Source organism: Pagrus major, chromosome 1 (assembly GCF_040436345.1).
Source record: "Pagrus major chromosome 1, Pma_NU_1.0".
NCBI lineage: Eukaryota > Metazoa > Chordata > Actinopteri > Spariformes > Sparidae > Pagrus > Pagrus major.
Window position 1 is genome coordinate 14,658,300 of NC_133215.1, and position 18,090 is coordinate 14,676,389.

The following is an 18,090-nucleotide window of genomic DNA, read 5'->3' on the forward strand; positions in this document are numbered from 1 at the left end:
ATGCAAATCATTCTATTCTTCAGGAAAAATGGAGAACAGATCATGTTTATTCATGACATAACTGTTAAAATATAAATGATGACATAGATTTCTTCATTTCACATTCACATAAACCATATACTTCATGTATTAATTATTTCACATATAACATCGACTTCATCTGTAAATCAGTTCACATATAAAATTAACTTCATGAATAAATCGCTTCATTATCAATATAGACTCTACAACACTGAAGTACAAAAAGTGCTCAGCACAGTGCCCTGTGTGTTCCTACCATCATTTATATATCACTATATCACAGATTATTGGTTCCATTGGTGAGTTCTCTTGTTATGATCTTCTGAAGGCAAAGCAGATTTAACACTTTTGGTAAGAGACATCTGATAACATGTAGTGATACCTAGTGCAATTTCACAAAGCAGAGCGTGTATTACTGTCGGGACTATTTTAGTTCTGTATTAAAAAGTGAGCGGAGACATTTGCTCTAAATGCCACATGGTGGTTTTTCTGGGTCTGGTGCTCTTGGTGTTTCTGTTTTCTTGCTATCATAGAGGGCCTCTATTTATGCGTAAGACATCCTGCCAAGGTAGTTGGCAGGAACGTATCCCCTCTGTCCGTTACACTCCGCTAACCACCAGTCCTTGTTGCCTCCCAGGTCAGAGAACTTGAGGATCCGGACATGCTGGTACTCCTGCAAGGTCAGCTCCTGGTCACAGCGAGCTTGAAATGCATAAACGGCATAAAACTGTGGAAGGAGACACAATTCGGATGTAGTCAGGAACAAATAATGTTTCTTTTGATAGCAATAGTGTACAGGGTTTATTTGTTTGTTGTATTAAAAAAACCTTATGTAAGAAAATGGTGCGATTTGCACCCCCCACAGTTTCTGAGTGCAACACAACTTCCATAAATACCAAATCCCAGGTCTGTAACAATTTGTCAGATGTAATGTAGGTGCTAACTCCAAACAAAACTCATTACATCATAACAATGTTATGTCCTGAAAACGTGTATGTTGAAGTAAACATGCATGTTTGCTGTGATCCCTACCCTCTCACTTAAGTTACATAGTGCAGAAACAAGTGATAGCTGAGACAGAGACACCACTCACCCTGTTACAAGACACCGTACCATCAACATGATTTTGAAGCTGTTATTTTAAGGTTTAAAAAAAAGTTACATAATGTTGCTTTAAGTGCTGCTGACGATGTAGACTGTAACTAAGGACACATTTGAGGTGCTTGTACTTTACTTCAGTCTTTTCATGCCACTTTCTACTTCTTCTCCACTACATCTCAGAGGGAAATATTGTACTTTGTACTGTAACCACATTTGTCTGCCAGCTTTAGTTACTAGTTACTTTACAAATAAGATTTTGTAATCTTATAAAGAGCATATAAAGAGCTTATAAAATATGATTTGATCTGAAAATATAAGTCAGTTAATCAAGTAGTCGATTCCGGAAAATATATTGATAACTACTTTTATAATCGTTTTTGTTATTTTCCACTCAAATCACTTCATGGTTCTAGCTCTCAAATCTGAAGATTTGCTGCTTTTCCTTTTAATAATTCAAATTTTTTCTTAGTAATTTGGAAGTTTGGACTGTTTGTTGGACTAAACAGGCACTGTGAAGATGTAACTTGTAGCTCTGAGTAATTGTGATAGCACGTCTCACAATTTTCAGATTTTGTTTTTTTTTACAAACCAAACAATCTATATCTAATCTATAATGTAAAAAAATCAGTAGAAGATACAGTCCTATATCATAATTATTAAATCTCCACCTCAGCCAACTACAACAGTAAAATCTTGCTGTCATATTAATACATAAGTAATAATAATAGAAAATGTACTATTATAATAGCCACAGGGGATATTTTGCTGCACTGAGTACAGTTAAGTACTTTTCAATACTTTAAGTAAATACTTTAAGTTCATTTACTTCAGTAAAGTATCTGAGTACTCCTCCACCACTAGAATTACAAACTAAATAGTACTGTAAATACCAAATCTAAACCTGCACTGAAATAATATTCAAATGTATGTATTCTCCTGCAAATCCAGAAGGGGGCACTGTTTATCAGCTTTCCACATGGACAAAATGTCACCACCAGTCTTAATTTTCATTGGCTGCAGTCTACTGATCCTCGTCAACATTTTATTTTTTAAGACAAATAACTGCGTCGTGTTACGATGCAGATCAGAGGCTGATTGGGTAGTCATACGAGATGAAGACATGACCAAAAGGTCGACAAAGCCCGGGAGTGTGGAGCCAAAGTGACATCGCCGTCATTGTGTAATGCTATTCACCCCATTTAATTTCAATGCAAGCTAGAGAGAGACACTGTGAAGCTATCACTGGCAGAACTCCTGCTCATCCACTATATCTAACTGCACGCCACAGTTTTACTGGCCCTCTGTAATAACAACCTTCATATTTTACAGGTGGAGGCTCATGTGTGAGGAAGCACTGCCGTTAAAGTTACACAGCCTGCTGAGCCGTTATATTTTTGTATTTATGAGGTTAATGCGGTGCTTGGTTTGTTGTGATTCTGTTTATTTGTTTGTCTGTACCCACACTTACTGTATGTACATGCTGACATACAGTCTCTCTGCAACTGTTCATTTTGCAAAACTTCTCAAAGGACGTTAATCTTCTTGACCTTGACTGACCTCAAGCTGGAAACCCAACTCAGTTAAACAAAGTTTTTTTAACCTGTCTCTCAGTCCTAAGCACTGCAGTGTCTTAAAATGACATCCATATGGTGCAAGAACAGTTCTGACAACACACACACACCTGCTGAGCCTCTGTGTCCAGTGTGTCCTCCAGGTCTTCGGGGCTCTCTTGCTCCCCCTGTAGTCCGGAGAGGGTTGAGCTGCTGTCGGTGGAGTTGAGGTTAAAGCTGCGCAGGCTGCTGCTGCCACTGCCTGACACGAACAGACTGAGGTCGTCAAAGTCCTCGTCCACCATGGCAGGCGGCTGCTGCTGCTGCTGCTCTCGGACCATCTGGCCTCCCCGCTGGGAGTCCCTCAGAGGGTTGTACGGCTTCAGGAAGGTGGAGTAGACGTAGCCCTGTGCACCTAACAGTGACACAACAGGACAAGTTGTCAGGATGTTTGACCTTAGAGTACTTTTCTTTAGTGTTGCTGACAGTTTTGTTTAGTCCAGGTTTTGAGGTATGCAACTCAAAATGTGGGTGAATGTAATGTTGTTTGTTGTGCTCAAAACACTGAAAATCAACACAGCACCTTAATATCAGTTGTCTGGATAATCCTCCAAATATACTGTCAACCATTTTTATACATTCAATTGATGCTGTAAAAATTAATTCCAACTAGAATGGCACTCAGCCACCTCGCAATGTGAAAGAAAGTGACCAAAAATTCCTGGACCCATCCCTTTATCGGAACCCAAACCAAAAGTTAATGGGGTTTATTTTGGGCTGAGACCCATCCTCCATCTGACTTTTGTGGAAATCTGTTTATAGTTTTTGTGTAATCCTGCTCACAAACCAACAAATGGACAAAGGTGAAAACATAACCTCCTTGGCGGAGGTAAGAAAAAATGTTCTCAGTGATGTCAGTGTAATATCTGGAATGACCAGGATGTTGAGTTTTTCAAATGTGTAAAAATTTTAGTTGAAAGCATTAAAAAAATAACCAAGATTATCAACAGCATGTGAATAAATAGCAGTTTTGATATTATGTCTATGTATTTATTGTACAGATATCTATTTATGTTAGCATGCTAACCAGCTAGCCCCGGCCCATCCCGGTTCAAAGCTCTCGTGCTAGCAACGTAACACTAACAATCCCTGAGCTCCCAGTCCGAACCGCTAGCTGCACAGCTAACTGGGCTAACCAGCTAAAGGCAGCTCTAGTTGGCAGCACTCAGCGGTTACGCTGGTTATATTTTGCTCTCTATTTGTTTTGAGTATAAATTGGACAGATGACTAATTCTTACTCTTTGGGAGGAAAAATCTGGCCAAGAATTTGTAATTTGTGCGAACTGACTTTTTAATTTTTCAAAAATAAGGTATTTACAAAACAACTTGTACTTTATAGGACATTTCCCAGCTTCATAAAAAGAAATCTGGATAATTGTCTGTTTAAAGTATGGGGCTGCATGTACATTACATTAAGACTCTAAGCAAAAAGCTCCAGCATTTGCTTACACAATCTTAAATCCACGTGAGCGAACTGAGGAATGTGTAAATATGAGGCGAGCATATTCATAGTGTTGATATCAACAGAAGAATGAACAACAACTTCCTGGGAATGCTTGTAATCCCAGAGGAAAAGACAAGTCTGTGAAGAATGTACTTTGCACCAAGAAACACACACACTCATTTTTTTTTTTTTCGAGCACTCATAAAAAAGAACTTGTTATTGCAGAGTACAGAGAGGCGCGCAAGCGGCGTCTCTCCGTCCTTGTTTCTGAATACCCATAGGGAGAAGCTTTGTACTCTAAGTAACACTGCTTACAACGCGCAGCGGTTTGTTCCAAACAAGACATCGGGATCTCAGGTGCCTCTGCGAGACGTAGAGGGGAGATGGAGATAAGCTATGGAGTTGGCCCTGTTGTGAGGCAACCATCTCCAGAGGCAGGCAAAGAGGTACCAGCAACCATGACATCACAAGAGCTCCTGGGACTGATTCTTGTGTGTTGACTTGTCGGTGTTAGAAAGTAAAGTTTGGTGTGTCTACACAGCCTCAGTCGTCTAATAGATGCAGGTGTATTCACAGAGGAAAGTGTATAAAAGAAAACCTATACCGACCAGACCTGCAGATGATGATCTAATGTGATAACTTAATTCACTTTGTGTGTCTTACAAACACAATGCGCCGGGAGCTACCTCTGCCCTGAGGGCCTTTGTCCTTCTGCACACACACACACACACACACACACACACACACATACACACACACACACACTTGCCTCCAGTGTGAACCAGCCAGCGGCTGCTGCTGCCTAATGGGTCCGTGTCCTCCAGTAGGGCCACCAGCTCTCCCTCCAGCAGGCTGAGGTCCTGCTCCTGGCAGCCATTGCACTTCCTCTTCAGCTGGTACAGACGGCTCAGTGGGTGTTCTGCCAGCAGCCAGGCGCGCTGCTCCTCGGTTTGATGCTGCACCTCCGGCACCTGGAGAACAGCACGGCACAAAGGTGTGTTGGTGTAATTATTTGAAGTGGGTCTGGTGTGTGGGCACATGTAGGCATGTTGTTGGTTATCAACGTGCGAGGTTATTCTCGGGAGGTGGAAAGGCAATAAGCTCCTGGGGGTGTTAGTTTAAAAATCTCATATATGTACAGGTGTGCATGCATATGTGTACACCTACACACACATATATATATACAAGTCTCTGAGGACTGATACCTGATTTGGGTTGTCAAGTGCCCCAGTTAATCACAGCCTGGAGCTGTTCACTATGTCTGCCTTTGATAAGACTCATAGCTGCTCGTTTACGGCTTGGAATTGGTTCGAAACATTTTGAAAGACTCGGAGGAATATGCAGGACCTTTTTTTTAACCTGCAATCAAAAAATAATTAGCCTAAAATGGTGGCTTCAAGTATTTTATTTACATGTGAATTTTCCATCTAATTCTATAACATAAGAATTAAATGTAAAGGGTTTCTCTAGGGACTCATGTTGAGACAATGTGTATAATTTAAATAGCTAGATGTGTGAATTATTACCAAAGACAGAATAACCAATTTAAAGCATTACTTTTATGCGTAATACTGGAATAATAAACATTTGTAAAACGCATTATGTTTAGTTCCCCTCAACTTATGTACCAATTGAATAATGACATATGGTTTATGTGTAAAGTTTGCATCAATTTAATTTAATCAGACTCATTTATTTAACTTATACACATTGACTCAATATGATAGAAAAATTCAAGAAATTCCCAAAATCAGACACTTATACCTTGACTTTCACTTATACGTGAAATACTTGGAGTCACTTAGGAAAATTATTTATTTGGGTGTGGAGCCAATGAGTTTGCAGATGCTCACACAACTAACCAGGGATCTACCGACTGAAGGTTACAATACACATTTTTGACATGAATAATCTTTTCAAGATTGCTTCCACTTTTCTTACCGCTATTTTCTTGTCTCGTTGCCTCTCGAAGCTGACCTTCCGCTCCATTAACTTCTGTGCGTTATCTTTGACAAACATCAGATTGTTCAGCTCATCCATGATGCTGTTCTGCACTTCAGCGATGTTTGACAGCGGAGCCTGAAAAAGACAAACATGACACATTTTAGTTTGAATGTTAAAGGTGCATTGTGAAAGATATGGCCACCTGTCCAAAGTCAATTCAAACAAATAGGGGGCAGTATATCACCAGAGTAACCGCTAACTGCTGCTCACTATACTCTCTGCTGTAGCTATTAGCTGCGGTTAGCTAGTTAGCTCAGTTAGCCAAGCAGCTAGCAGCCCTATCAGCAAATATTTTCAAATCTAACCCTGTGAATTAAGGATTTCTTTTGACCAAACTAGAAGTGATTGTTGGAACGAGAAGATGTTGTAGCTTAGTTTAATTTTGCTCATGCTGAGTTTGATTAAAGTGTGTTTTACGATGAACTTTCAGCAACTAGGCTTGTCTTGGTTGGTTTGATGATTATCAAAGAAAATAAGTGTAAAAATATTTCCCTTCTTGACATTTTTTGAGTTTATTTTGTTTATTTATTAGACTAAAGAAGTCAAGAGAGCTTCTGAAACTTCACAAACTCGCCGTTTGCTTACATCTCCCAGTTAAATGGGAGCTATGCTATTGGACTATTGCCTCTTGAGGTACAAAGTGGTATTACAAGACAGGACTGGCTCGGGCTAGATGGTTAGCATGCTAACTAAAGTAGAGATCTCTGCAACACAATACATAGACGTCATTTCTTGACATTCTGTTGTTAATGTTGGTTCATATTTTAAATGTTTGAAACTAAAATCTTGGCCAAATCTTACATGTTGACCCTTTAAATAGACTCAAAATAAATTGTGTCTAATAATTTGATTTATGTGTGGGATCCTCACCGGTAGCTGCTGTATGGATGGGGAACAAAGCAGTATTTTGTCCATCAGCCCTCTGAGCAGGGCCACCAGATACACCACACAGTTGGTCAGGATGGTATAGGCGGCCATGTTGAACCTCTGCAACTCCTCCACTAACAAGGCATTGAGAGCTTCGTAGTCCCTCTTGGCGGGACCAGGCGGGTCTACCGACACCAGTGAAGGAGAGGAAGCGGTGGTGGATGACGAGGATGAGGATGAGGATGAAAAAGAAGAGGAGCGCTCCAGGCGGCTGCAGTAATCCAGCAATTTGTCATAACGCTTCTGGATGAGCTTCTGTGGGGCCGTGAACATGCCTTGAAGGGAGGAAAGGGGGGCGAGAACCAAGCGCTCCATACTGTCTTTCTGGAGGAGGAAGTCAATGAGGTGGAAGATGATGAATAGAGACATCCAGTGCAAGTGTACACAAGTATTCACTATTATGAATTCTGTGCATGTAAACAGGTACTTATAGGGTGCTTATGTTTGTTTTTCTAAGATATTTTAAATAATGTATGATCCATTAAATGCCTTGTTTTTAGTATGCAGCAGTGTCTCTAATTCGGAGCAATTTCCTCCAAGGGGAAGCAGTAAAGTGCGCCTCAACATTAATCTTGAATACACAACAACAACGGAGCTGCTACAGCTCGATTTGCATGCAGACGAACAAGAGCCAGTGATACTGTTCAGCTTAAAGTGAGACTTTAGCAGACATACCAGATTTCATTTATTATAGTGTGGAGCCTGTAAAGTAAAAAAAGAACAGTTTCTTTGGTGAAAATGTTCTGAAAGCATCTATCAGTTACAGCTGTCATGGTTTGATTTTAACACTCACTGAAATCCTTTTCATGTCTGCTGCTTGCCTTCTTTGGGTACATGCGCTTTTGTGTGTACACTTCGGTTGGAGACTGTGCTAAACTGCTGCACAGAGAATCTTAAATCTTTCTGAAAGGTAAAAGTATCTCAGAATTGGCAAGAGTGCGATCTACTGAGAGAAGAGGGTAGGAAAGTGAAGTTGGCAGAGTTGCTGAAGGATCTAGCAGGAAGGTTAAAGGAACGGAAGGAGAGGATTCATTTAATATCACGGACAGAAGACAGGTAGCTGTGGGCAAAGTGACAGATGACTCACAGTTCACAGGAGGGTGAATGGGAGATCATGTAGGAACAGCAAAGACAGAAATACTGAAGATTCAGTGAAGACAGCGAAGAGGGAAAGCTGGACAGTAAAGTCAACTTATTTTGACTACTTACAAAGTGCTTATAGGGGTCATTTCCATTACTGTGCGATGAGCCGTTTGTGCCATTTTTGCTTGGCTCCTTGACGATGTTCTCCATGTCATGGACGTTCTGGACAGCTACAGACACCATCTCCTGCAGAAAACACATCAAGAACCAAGTTTGAGAAAGGTTGAATACATCAAACCATTCAAACGCACACAAATGTGTAGCAGGAAACGTGTAGCAGGAAACGTGTACCTACCTGAGTGTGCAGCAGGTAACATTGAACGTTCTTGACCAGCTGCCTCACAGCCTTCTCCAGACTCCTGAACAGCTTCTCCTCTCTATCAAATACTTCATCTCTCACCTATGAAGAAGAGAAAAAATAGTCACCTTACAAGTAGTTAAATGGCAATTATGCTTTTGCCTTAAAATCAATAAACGTCTACCTTTTGGCTTTTTGATCTTAAACCTCCTGACCACTACCTGTAATTGTTTTATATCACTTGAGTTTTATTTTATTGTGTTTATATTCATCTATCTAATTAACTACCATAATTGCAAAGTTTTACAGCTTTTACATAACTGTAACCTATTTCATTTACATTTTAATTATCTAAACTTATCTTTACCTTCTATGATCAGAAAGGTAAAAGAGGGATTGCTTTTTTGTTTTGTATTGTACATCACTTTTTTGTTTTTTTCCCCTTTTCTTTATTTGTAATTGACTCGATGTCATTGTGAATGAGGATCACCCTTCAGTGATCTTTTGAGTACAATAAAGGGTGAAACAATGAATGAATGATGCCATTAACAAATGCAATAAAGCAACAATTTGTTTGAACTGTCATGTCTGACAGCCAAATATAACTTTTGCTCCATTTACTCCTTTTTTTTATTATAGTTGCAGTGAGTGTGGGGTGAACTGAAGGGGTTTTTTTTGTTTGTTTTTTTTACCTGTGGTTCAACTCCAGTGAGGATCTTGAGATAGCCAGCAAACCTGTCCCCTTTCTTCCGGATAGAGTGAATGTTGAACTTGTGTAGTTTGCCCCTCAGTGTGCCTTCATCTTCCAGCCTCTTGTACTTCATAACTGAAACAATTAAGAAGTAAAATAAAAAACATAAATGAGCAGGAATATTGAACCAAAATTGAAAGAATTATGTCAGAGTAAATACAGAATAGACATTGTAGCACAAATTTGATTAAAAAAAAAGACATCAGTGATAAATACCCACATATATGACAGCGTGAATGAAATCTCACCTATATCCTTTCGCCTCTTGAACTCATTGATGTTAACATTGATGATTTTGGCGGCAGTGAATGCCTCCTGCAGTGGCCGACAGTCAGGGTGGTCTTCAGGTGTGGCCTGCCACAGCTCCCTCAGCAGCAGTGGGTACTTCATGATCCTCTGGACCGGTTTGATGATCAGTGAACCCATGTCCAGCAGGTTGGGTTTCCCTCTGTTCATATGAAGTACATTATAGAGTAAACAATGGTCAACATGAACTGTTATGAACTACCGAACAGATATTCAGGAAAGAAAACAATACACGAGAGCAACAACACATCAACCAAGATCTAAATATGACAGTATATTTAATGTGGAATTCAGTCATTAAATAGTACTTACTCTTGGTCATAGATTTTCCTGTAGTTACAAAGACAAAGAAACACAGTCAGCACCAAGATTATATGCAGTAAACACTAATGAAAAATTTGAAATAATAAGTTACTTACTTCAGAGCTAATACACACGTGGTGAAATGTTGCTTTATCTCCTCTTCTTTCTCATAGGATTTAAGTGACATGTTGGCATCGTCATGGTGGTAACAGTAAATCTTATATACATCCTCTAAAGCTGCCTTCGCCTGGATGAATACTTCACCTTTGAAGACAAACAAACAAACAAAAAATACATGACACACAGGACATGAAATACAGTACGTGAGATCTTTTGTCGAATATTAACCAGAGCAGTAACATTTCGATAAACTTGAATCAGGCAGGCAAGAGTGAAAATGTCATTACCTATGACGACTGCCTCTGGATCAGGGTCAGCCAGGGCCTCATGCAGTCTGTGAAGAAGCGCTGCAGATACCTCACACACTGTCTCCATGTTGGTGAACAACCTGTCTACATCCACAACCTAACAGAGGATAAGGAAACTGTAAATTTATGGTTTTGACATCTTTGGATGCAAATGAAGGTCGAAATTTTCTGATGGTACACTTTCTGTCGTTTATATTAACTTCTACAGTTTATTTGAACAGTTTAATGTTGATTCCTGGCTATTTGCTATAAGGACAGGTTAGACTCAGTTAAGGTCGTGTTTAGGATTATATTGTCAAGATGTACCAAATGGGCAAATGACACTGTTGCATCAACTTTCTCAGGAGGCAGCTTGTTCAATATTTACATTAGACTTAACAAATTAGATTTTAGTTCAAGAATTTTTTTATCATTATAAAAGAATTATCTTCTTTAAAGTGAAGCCAAAACATCTTGATCGCCCCCTGGTGGCTGGCTGTCCTGCAAGATAATAGCCCCCCCATGTTAGTAGAGGGGACATGGGCCAAACTGAAAAAAAACAAATCAGTACACGTCAAACAAGTAGTTCCCAAAGTATCTTCAAGTGTTCATTTCTCTGATAAGCTTGGTTTCAATGAGTATAGAGGGCGTGATGTCGTGGTTGACAGCTGAGACCTGATGTCACAAGCGCAAGATGGCAGTGCCCTTATCCAAGATATTCTGGTCTGATATTTGTACAGTGGAAGGAAGTGGAAAGGTGTGTCATCTATCTTTATAAACAGTCAATGATGTAGACTTTGGTGGGGATTAATACCACATTTAGCCTGGAAGAGACTTCATTTGGGGTCCTGAAAAGTATCTACCTGCAAATTTCGTAGAGGCTGGACCACCTCTCTGATGCACAGCTCCAGGTCGGTGAGGAAGTCCTTTTCAGTCTGCACAAGCTCCTGAATGACCTTTGCCCTGCGGTTCATCTTCCTCAAACGGACCTCCTCTGGGTCCAGAGCTGGCGAGGGCGGTGTGGACAGGTCGTGTGGTGTCATTTTCTCTGAGAAAATGATGGAATTATATATAATTATATAAAATTATTTTTTAAAAATCAGTTCAGCTGTAATTTTTAGGGGGCTAAACACATGTCAATATATGGAAAGCCGGTGAGGTTTTTATTCATCTCCTTTACCCTGCTGTTTGGTGTTGTATATGTTTGTTAATTTCAATGTCAGCTGGCATTGAAACACGCTCAATCATGTTTATATCTATACTGGACAAAAAGGCTGAATATCTTGTAAACAATTTGATTCTCCTGGCAAATATGATTTGGACACATCTATGTGTGCAGGTGCATGGAACGTCATTTACAAACACTGACTGCCATTTACACTGGCATTTATAAACACCAGCTGGTGATATTAAACTAAAAGACGTATAAGACATTGTAAGGCAGGGAAAAGGACACAAATAATGACCTCATCGACTTTCCATACAGCACCTGGCCCAGTGAGTTATTTAGGTCATACAAGAACATAGAAAATGAATAATGATGTGAGTGCACCTACATTTTGCTATAAATCTGCAGTTTCCCAAAAAATGATATGTTTTTGCCAGCATTTCAAGCCATCTGTGTGGCACATTTTCTAAAAATGCGGGTAAACACCCTGGCCCTGTGGGCTGTGCATGCTTGGAAAAACCTACATCTCTTCTAACATATCCGCTTGACGCCCTAGCAGCCATTTAGATCGCCGTATTTCACGGTGATCTAATTATTTTGACTCAAGCGCCAAAAGGCCTCACTTAACATGCCAGTCAGGCTCACTTCTCCCTTTTTTTTTATTGCTCTGCTGCCTAATCAGTCTGTGGCTGCTCTGCGCTTTGCATGGCAGGCAGGAGTGTCTGTTCAGGGAAGAGGGATGCTTCCTTGCTGCCTAATCGACGCTACACACCACTTCCCTCTCTGGGGGTGGGGGGGGGGAGAGAGTGATGAAGAGAGAGAGAGAGAGAGAGAGAGAGAGAGAGAGAGAGAGAGAGAGAGAGAGGTGGAGGGAGGAAGACAGAAGGCTGCGAGGCTCGTGTCAGGTTACAGAACTAATCGTGCCGCTGATGTAATGCTACGGCGTGCTCAGGCATTCCATCTGCTCAGACTGGGAGTGTGTGTGTGGGGTGGGGAGAGTGACACACAATGATAAACACACTCCTACATATGCAAAGACACACACACACACATTAACACTGATTCACACAGGTGCACACAGGAATATATACATACACTCCTGGTTTACTAATTTTACACATATGCACGCACTAACACAGAGGTAAACATGCAGAATATTTGACTGTGAGAATTTCAATTTGTGCAGAAAATATTACCAAGACCCACTTTAATGTTGCGATCAAGGACCAAGACCAAAAATCTGGCTAATGATGAGTCCAGGCACACCCTATGTATTTACACATGGTATTTCTATGTGCTCTCATTAGTGTAATTCTGGGTTTGGACCAGATCTCAGAAGCAAGATAGTGAGGAAGTTGCATTCTCAAAGAAAACAAGTTGGATAGGATCAGGGATAATCTACCTTTTTTCCTTTATTTCCTTATACAAATCTTTTAATTTTTTTTATGTTAGATGCAACAGCAATGTCAAGTTGCAGATGCTATGAAGGCCACAGTGTTGCCATGAGAGAACGGTGCAGTACAGTCTGCAGTAGCTGCCTTTCACTGAAGGTGAGGAGAATGGGTCATGTGTTTCTGGCCAGTGGGCAGAACCTTCCTCATGAATGCGAACAGTGTACAGATTGTGTTCAGACTTGACTGACTCCAGTGAAGATCGGATTACGCTCTGCCTGCAACACTGCTTACAGTTACACCTTACATTTTACCTTTTTCATGAGATACAGCAATTAAATGAACACCTGCAGAAGTGAATCATCAGCTCTCGGAAAATCTGAAAATCTCTGGTTGTTTTGTGTAAGGGTTAGAATAGTTGCAACTAAAGTCGGCCTGTAAAGACGGACTAGTGAGTAGATGAGTCTCTGTTTTCGGTGTGATGATGCTAAATGTCCGTGACAACTACATGCCATTTTTAAGACATGTAAGCGCTTTATAATTCAATTGTGGGACATTTAGCTGTGTATTTTATGTTGTTGAACAAAACTTGTAAATATCTTAAGCCTGTGGTAACCACAGACCTTATTTCAGGCTTTTAACTGAAAACCAATTCAAAAGATTCATTGACTTTGAGACGAGGGAACCGGAAGTGAACTGATTTCTGGGTTTTAGGACTCATTACTACACCACTCTTTACTCCCCAACCCCTTTTTGTTTTCATCTGTTCTGAATGATTAAAGACAGTGTAACAGGTTCGATGGATAAAAAAAAATCACAGCTTTCTCTTTAATTCAGCTTCTTTAGCTAAAACAGTAACAAACTATAAATGCAACACCATATCTCTCAATGTGAAAAAAAAAATTCCTCCCCTTATCCAAAAGTTAATGGGGTCTATTCTGGGATGAGACCCATCCTCCATCCAAGTTTCATGGAAATCCGTTCAGTAGTTTTTGTGTAATCCTGCTGACAAACCAACCAACCAACCAACCAACCAACAAACGTGAGCAATTATTGGAACACACTCAGAGAAGTGCTTCTGCCAGCTTCTCCAGCTTCTCTCATTGAATCAAATTAAAAGTGCTGCAAACGCTGGCTAATGTCAGTGTGGCTAGCTAGCAAATGTAAGCTAACCGCTAGCTAACATAAAGAGTAACCTCTAATTCAGTGCAGTCAAAATGAAGACTGATAACAACTCTAAATGTGTATTATTGTATTCAGTGGGAGAAGTTAAGAAATGTCTTACATGTCTTTTGTTTGAACTACTTACTGGAGGTCAGCCACCATAAACACACACACCTACTGTACCTACGTCATGTGCTTTTACTGAGTGTACACAAATCATAAACGCAAATCATATTTTTCCCAGGATGGATGGGTTGTGTCCCCTCTGTTCCCCCTGTGATTTGATGTCTGTGGAAGAGGAGTCAGTGAATACAGCACATCATAAGACCAAACTGTGCAGTCAAAAGCCTTTACCTTCAGCAGTTATTAATTAACTTGCCGATGCCTGATAATACTTCAAGAAGTAGATAAGGTTAGATGTTATTTGAGTCAACTGAAGCTTTGGAATAAACTCCTTCTAATATCGTTCCACCATTTCACTGTGAGATAACATTTTTCATTATAGGAGCAACGGACAAATTGCTACGAGTGGAAATGTTATGTAACAGAAGTATCACACTCATGTATCAGCAGTGTCTTGTGTCTACGTGGGCTTCCAGTGTGAAGAGACCCCAGAATCACTGGAAATCTCCAACCGTGAGAAACAGATCAGGTGGGGTATAGCTTGACAGCTCGTTGGACAGAGGCACGTAACTATTTTTAATCTGGTTTCAGCTCTTTTTCATTTCACTCCGATACTTTCTTGCCACTGTACAAAGTCTTAACACAAGAAATGACTTTGAATTATGTGTGAAAACTGGAAAAGGTTGCTCCTCACTGACAAATTCACAATGCTACAAAAGATTTAAAAAAATGTGTTATAGCCCATCAAGACTCAGAAGTGGAGCTCAAACCGTGCTGACTTATCCTTTAGCCAGCAGTATGTTTGGTGAGCTATGGTTGCCGGCACAGGAGTTCCCATGAAAGTGGATACAGGGCTTTTCAGCGTTCAGCCCATTGAAAGGGATCCATCAGACTGCCCCAGAACAGAATGCAAGGCACGGTGTATCATGTATCGCCATCAAGAAAAATGACACGCCAGGGAAGTGCACAATGGGATTTTTATCACTGAGAATACTGAGAATATATTTTGGGTAAAGAATGCAGGAACTGGAAGAAAGCCTGCAAGAAATATTCAAGAAAAGAAAAGTTGGACATTTATCCTCCTATGTCTTTTATCCTTCATTGTGTCTAGTTTAATAAATGCCACAGAGTTCAGTCCTCAAACAATATAAAATCCACATCAAAGTAACTTGGTCTAAGGATAAGTACATGTCAATATTTGGTTTATTACTGTCCCTTTATGCTGTTTTTTGTGCTGGTAAATCATTGGCAGAAGTATTATACTGAGTTACTGTAAATAATTAGACATCTTGATGTCATGTTGCCATGGTTCTACGGCTTGACCAACCTGTCTGACAAGCAGATGAGAACTGACTGCAGCTCACATGTTTCCTCTTTCGGTGAAGTCATCGTTCTGTCAATATTTGCAATGGTAATACCACTGTAAATATGTAATACTGCCTGTCAGGTGTGAGGCTAATGTCAAGCAGGGTGGGAGAGAGGTTTACTGAAAACAACCCTGTGTTTTTGACAACCATGCCTGCCATGATGCATGTTGGTGGAAAAAAAACAGGGGGAGTGTCTCTATTTCAAGTAAACAGAACTGCTGCTGATAAAGCAAGTGTGTGTGTTTGTGTGTGTGTGTGTGTGTGTGTGTGTGTGTGTGTGTGTGTGAAAGTGATCTTATAAGCACAAAGACGGAAGTGAAAAGTTGACTTTACTAAGTCAAGTCTAATTTAAATTCATGTTGGCACGTGATGTGTATTGTTCACAGAAGAGGAAACCCAGGAACAAGTGGCACAGGAAGGCCTACATACTTCAGCTAATCTTTGATAGCAACCCCCTACTGAGGCGGTGATGTCATTCATTTTGCTTGAAGTGCAGCATTCTCAGTCAGTGACTGCACTCATTGGACAGGTGAAGCCAGTTTTATTTCTTAAACATGGATATGTGCGTGTGCGAAAAGACTAGGTCAGCTTTTGTGATGAGGCATCATGTAGCAGGATTAACGATTGTTCTTTTTTATCGCATCTCACTCTCCTCTCTGTCTTACTTTCTGGGTCAAATCGCTTTTTAAAGGGGCGCTATGCAGTTCAGGAGAAGATGTTCAAACTCAGAAATACTTATTTTTTCCATAACTGAATAAACAAGCTGTTCTCAGAGGAAAATAAGGTCCCCAGAACACTGTTTGAAGCTAGAAAGGTGGCAGGGTCCGCCAAATATGAACACAGTTGAAATTGTGTTGTCCTTTAAGGTCAGTTTTTCAGTCATGAAAACAAAGACAGTTTGTTTATTTACTTTGTTTAGGCATAGAAAAGTAATTGAGGATCTTTATCTCCTTATAAAAATGTCTTCCCCAAAACTACATAGTGCACCTTTAATGTTATATTCATCGTAAACCAAACTGTACGACTGAGTGTCTGACATCTCTTTAAGCTCTTTAGCTAAACTTGATGATGAAAACTCATCTGCAAATCCCTCTTCACACTTCACTGGTGTATAGGTCTTGTTTACTTGCTGGCCTGGAACACTTCTAAAGCCACTCCTCTGTGCCTGAGTTCGGAGCCCAGTTTGCATATGTGGCTTCATCCCTGCGGGAGTATCTCCTGCTCAACTAACACAACAGGTGCCTGGTATCCAGAGCTATAGCAATGCGTACTATACTGTGTGTGTGTTGAATTTTTGCCCTCAAGCCATAAATTCTGCTTCTTAAAGTCCATCTATAGTGGACATGCTTGTCCAAAAGTCCTCCTAGCCAGTGTGTTATCAAGAGTTGAGAGACTTTTCAGACTTAGTGTTGGCTCACGTGTGTATAGATTGTTGCCATAGTTTTGACCCCAGGGGAGGTCATTATCTGGTGTACCTTTAAGTTTTGCGCTGTACTCCGTCTTGTCAGACTGGCTCCTCCTCACCAGCGTCCCCAGGTTGAAGTCACCTTTGGCCGTGTCATCAGCCACAATAGTGTCCGTTTTCCTCCTCTCCAGGTAACGCAGGAACACAGGCCGGTTCCTCCTCTTTATCACTTTCTCCTTCTCTTTCTCCTTCTCCTTTTCGCTCCCGCCGGCCTCGTTGGGATCCATGGTGGGGCCCTCAGCTCGCTGGGTGCCTCCAGACCAGTCGAGGGGAAGAGAGAGGGACAGGAAGAGGGAGAGAGAAACAGAGAAAGGGAGGGAGACAGAGCCTGGGAAGTGCAACAGGTGCTCTGTCCACTGTGCACTGACTGCCAGCTCTGCACAGGTAATCTAGCTCCTCCCCATGTCTACCTGTCATGAGAGCTATGCAGCCACACCTCTCCGCTGCTGTGCTATGTTCTTCCCTGCAGGCGTTTATGTTCATCAAGGGAGAGAAAGTGTTGAGATGCACTTTCTCTCCCCTGAAGGTTTGAAGACAGCGGGGATGATCATCAGCTTCTTTCTGCTCCGACTAAAACTAAAATGTGCTGCAAATAAAATGCCAAGAGGCCTCATAGAGACTCTAACAAAGTGAAAATGTTGACAAGGAAGTATTCATGTAAATAGCACGGGTGCTGTAAATGACACTCAATAATACAGAGAGCTTTTTATTTCACACACTGATGAATCAGGGAATTTCCAAATCAATTGAGGAGAATGTTTTATGTCTTCAGTGTACCTGTACGGAAACAAACCTCTCAGCAAGTCAAGGAAATGTTAAATAACACCTATTTTATTGTGAGAGTGACCACATTTGACCTTGAAGGTCTTCATCAGAGTATTTCGTATCCTGGGGAGGACCTTTAATGACAAAACCGTTTTATTGTTTTGTAATAATAAAAATAGCCATGTTTTGAATAAAGGCTTTTTAAACTAATTTGAGTTTTGTTCCTGCTACATGCATGAGTTACAAGTTAGTTTTTTCCTCTCATGCAGGCCCTTTTCTTCAAGACCATCTGCAAGTTTCTTGAGTTTCATAATACAAAGATATAAAAATCC

General features: G+C 40.6%; 1 protein-coding gene across 1 annotated transcript; it reads right to left on the bottom strand.

The window, feature by feature from the left end:
• Positions 1-29: 29 nt before the first annotated feature.
• Positions 30-17,236, bottom strand: arhgef38 (Rho guanine nucleotide exchange factor (GEF) 38). Its single transcript, XM_073465763.1, has 14 exons — positions 17,004-17,236; positions 11,179-11,363; positions 10,316-10,433; positions 10,025-10,172; positions 9,918-9,935; positions 9,548-9,747; positions 9,241-9,374; positions 8,546-8,650; positions 8,317-8,436; positions 7,051-7,431; positions 6,118-6,255; positions 4,946-5,147; positions 2,804-3,087; positions 30-748 (listed from the first exon to the last, which is right to left on the bottom strand). Exons 1-14 carry the CDS (start codon positions 17,218-17,220, stop codon positions 566-568), a joined length of 2,433 nt encoding a protein of 810 aa, XP_073321864.1. The 5' UTR covers positions 17,221-17,236; the 3' UTR covers positions 30-565.
• Positions 17,237-18,090: the final 854 nt, after the last annotated feature.

Coding starts and splice junctions, on each gene's coding strand:
- arhgef38 (XM_073465763.1), bottom strand. CDS start 17,220: ATGGATCCCAACGAGGCCGGCGGGAGCGAAAAGGAGAAGGAGAAAGAG. Junction 10,173..10,315: donor TCCAGAGGCAGTCGTCATAG/GTAATGACATTT, acceptor TTGTCTTCAAAG/GTGAAGTATTCATCCAGGCG. Junction 8,651..9,240: donor TCACTGGAGTTGAACCACAG/GTAAAAAAAACA, acceptor TCTTCTTCATAG/GTGAGAGATGAAGTATTTGA.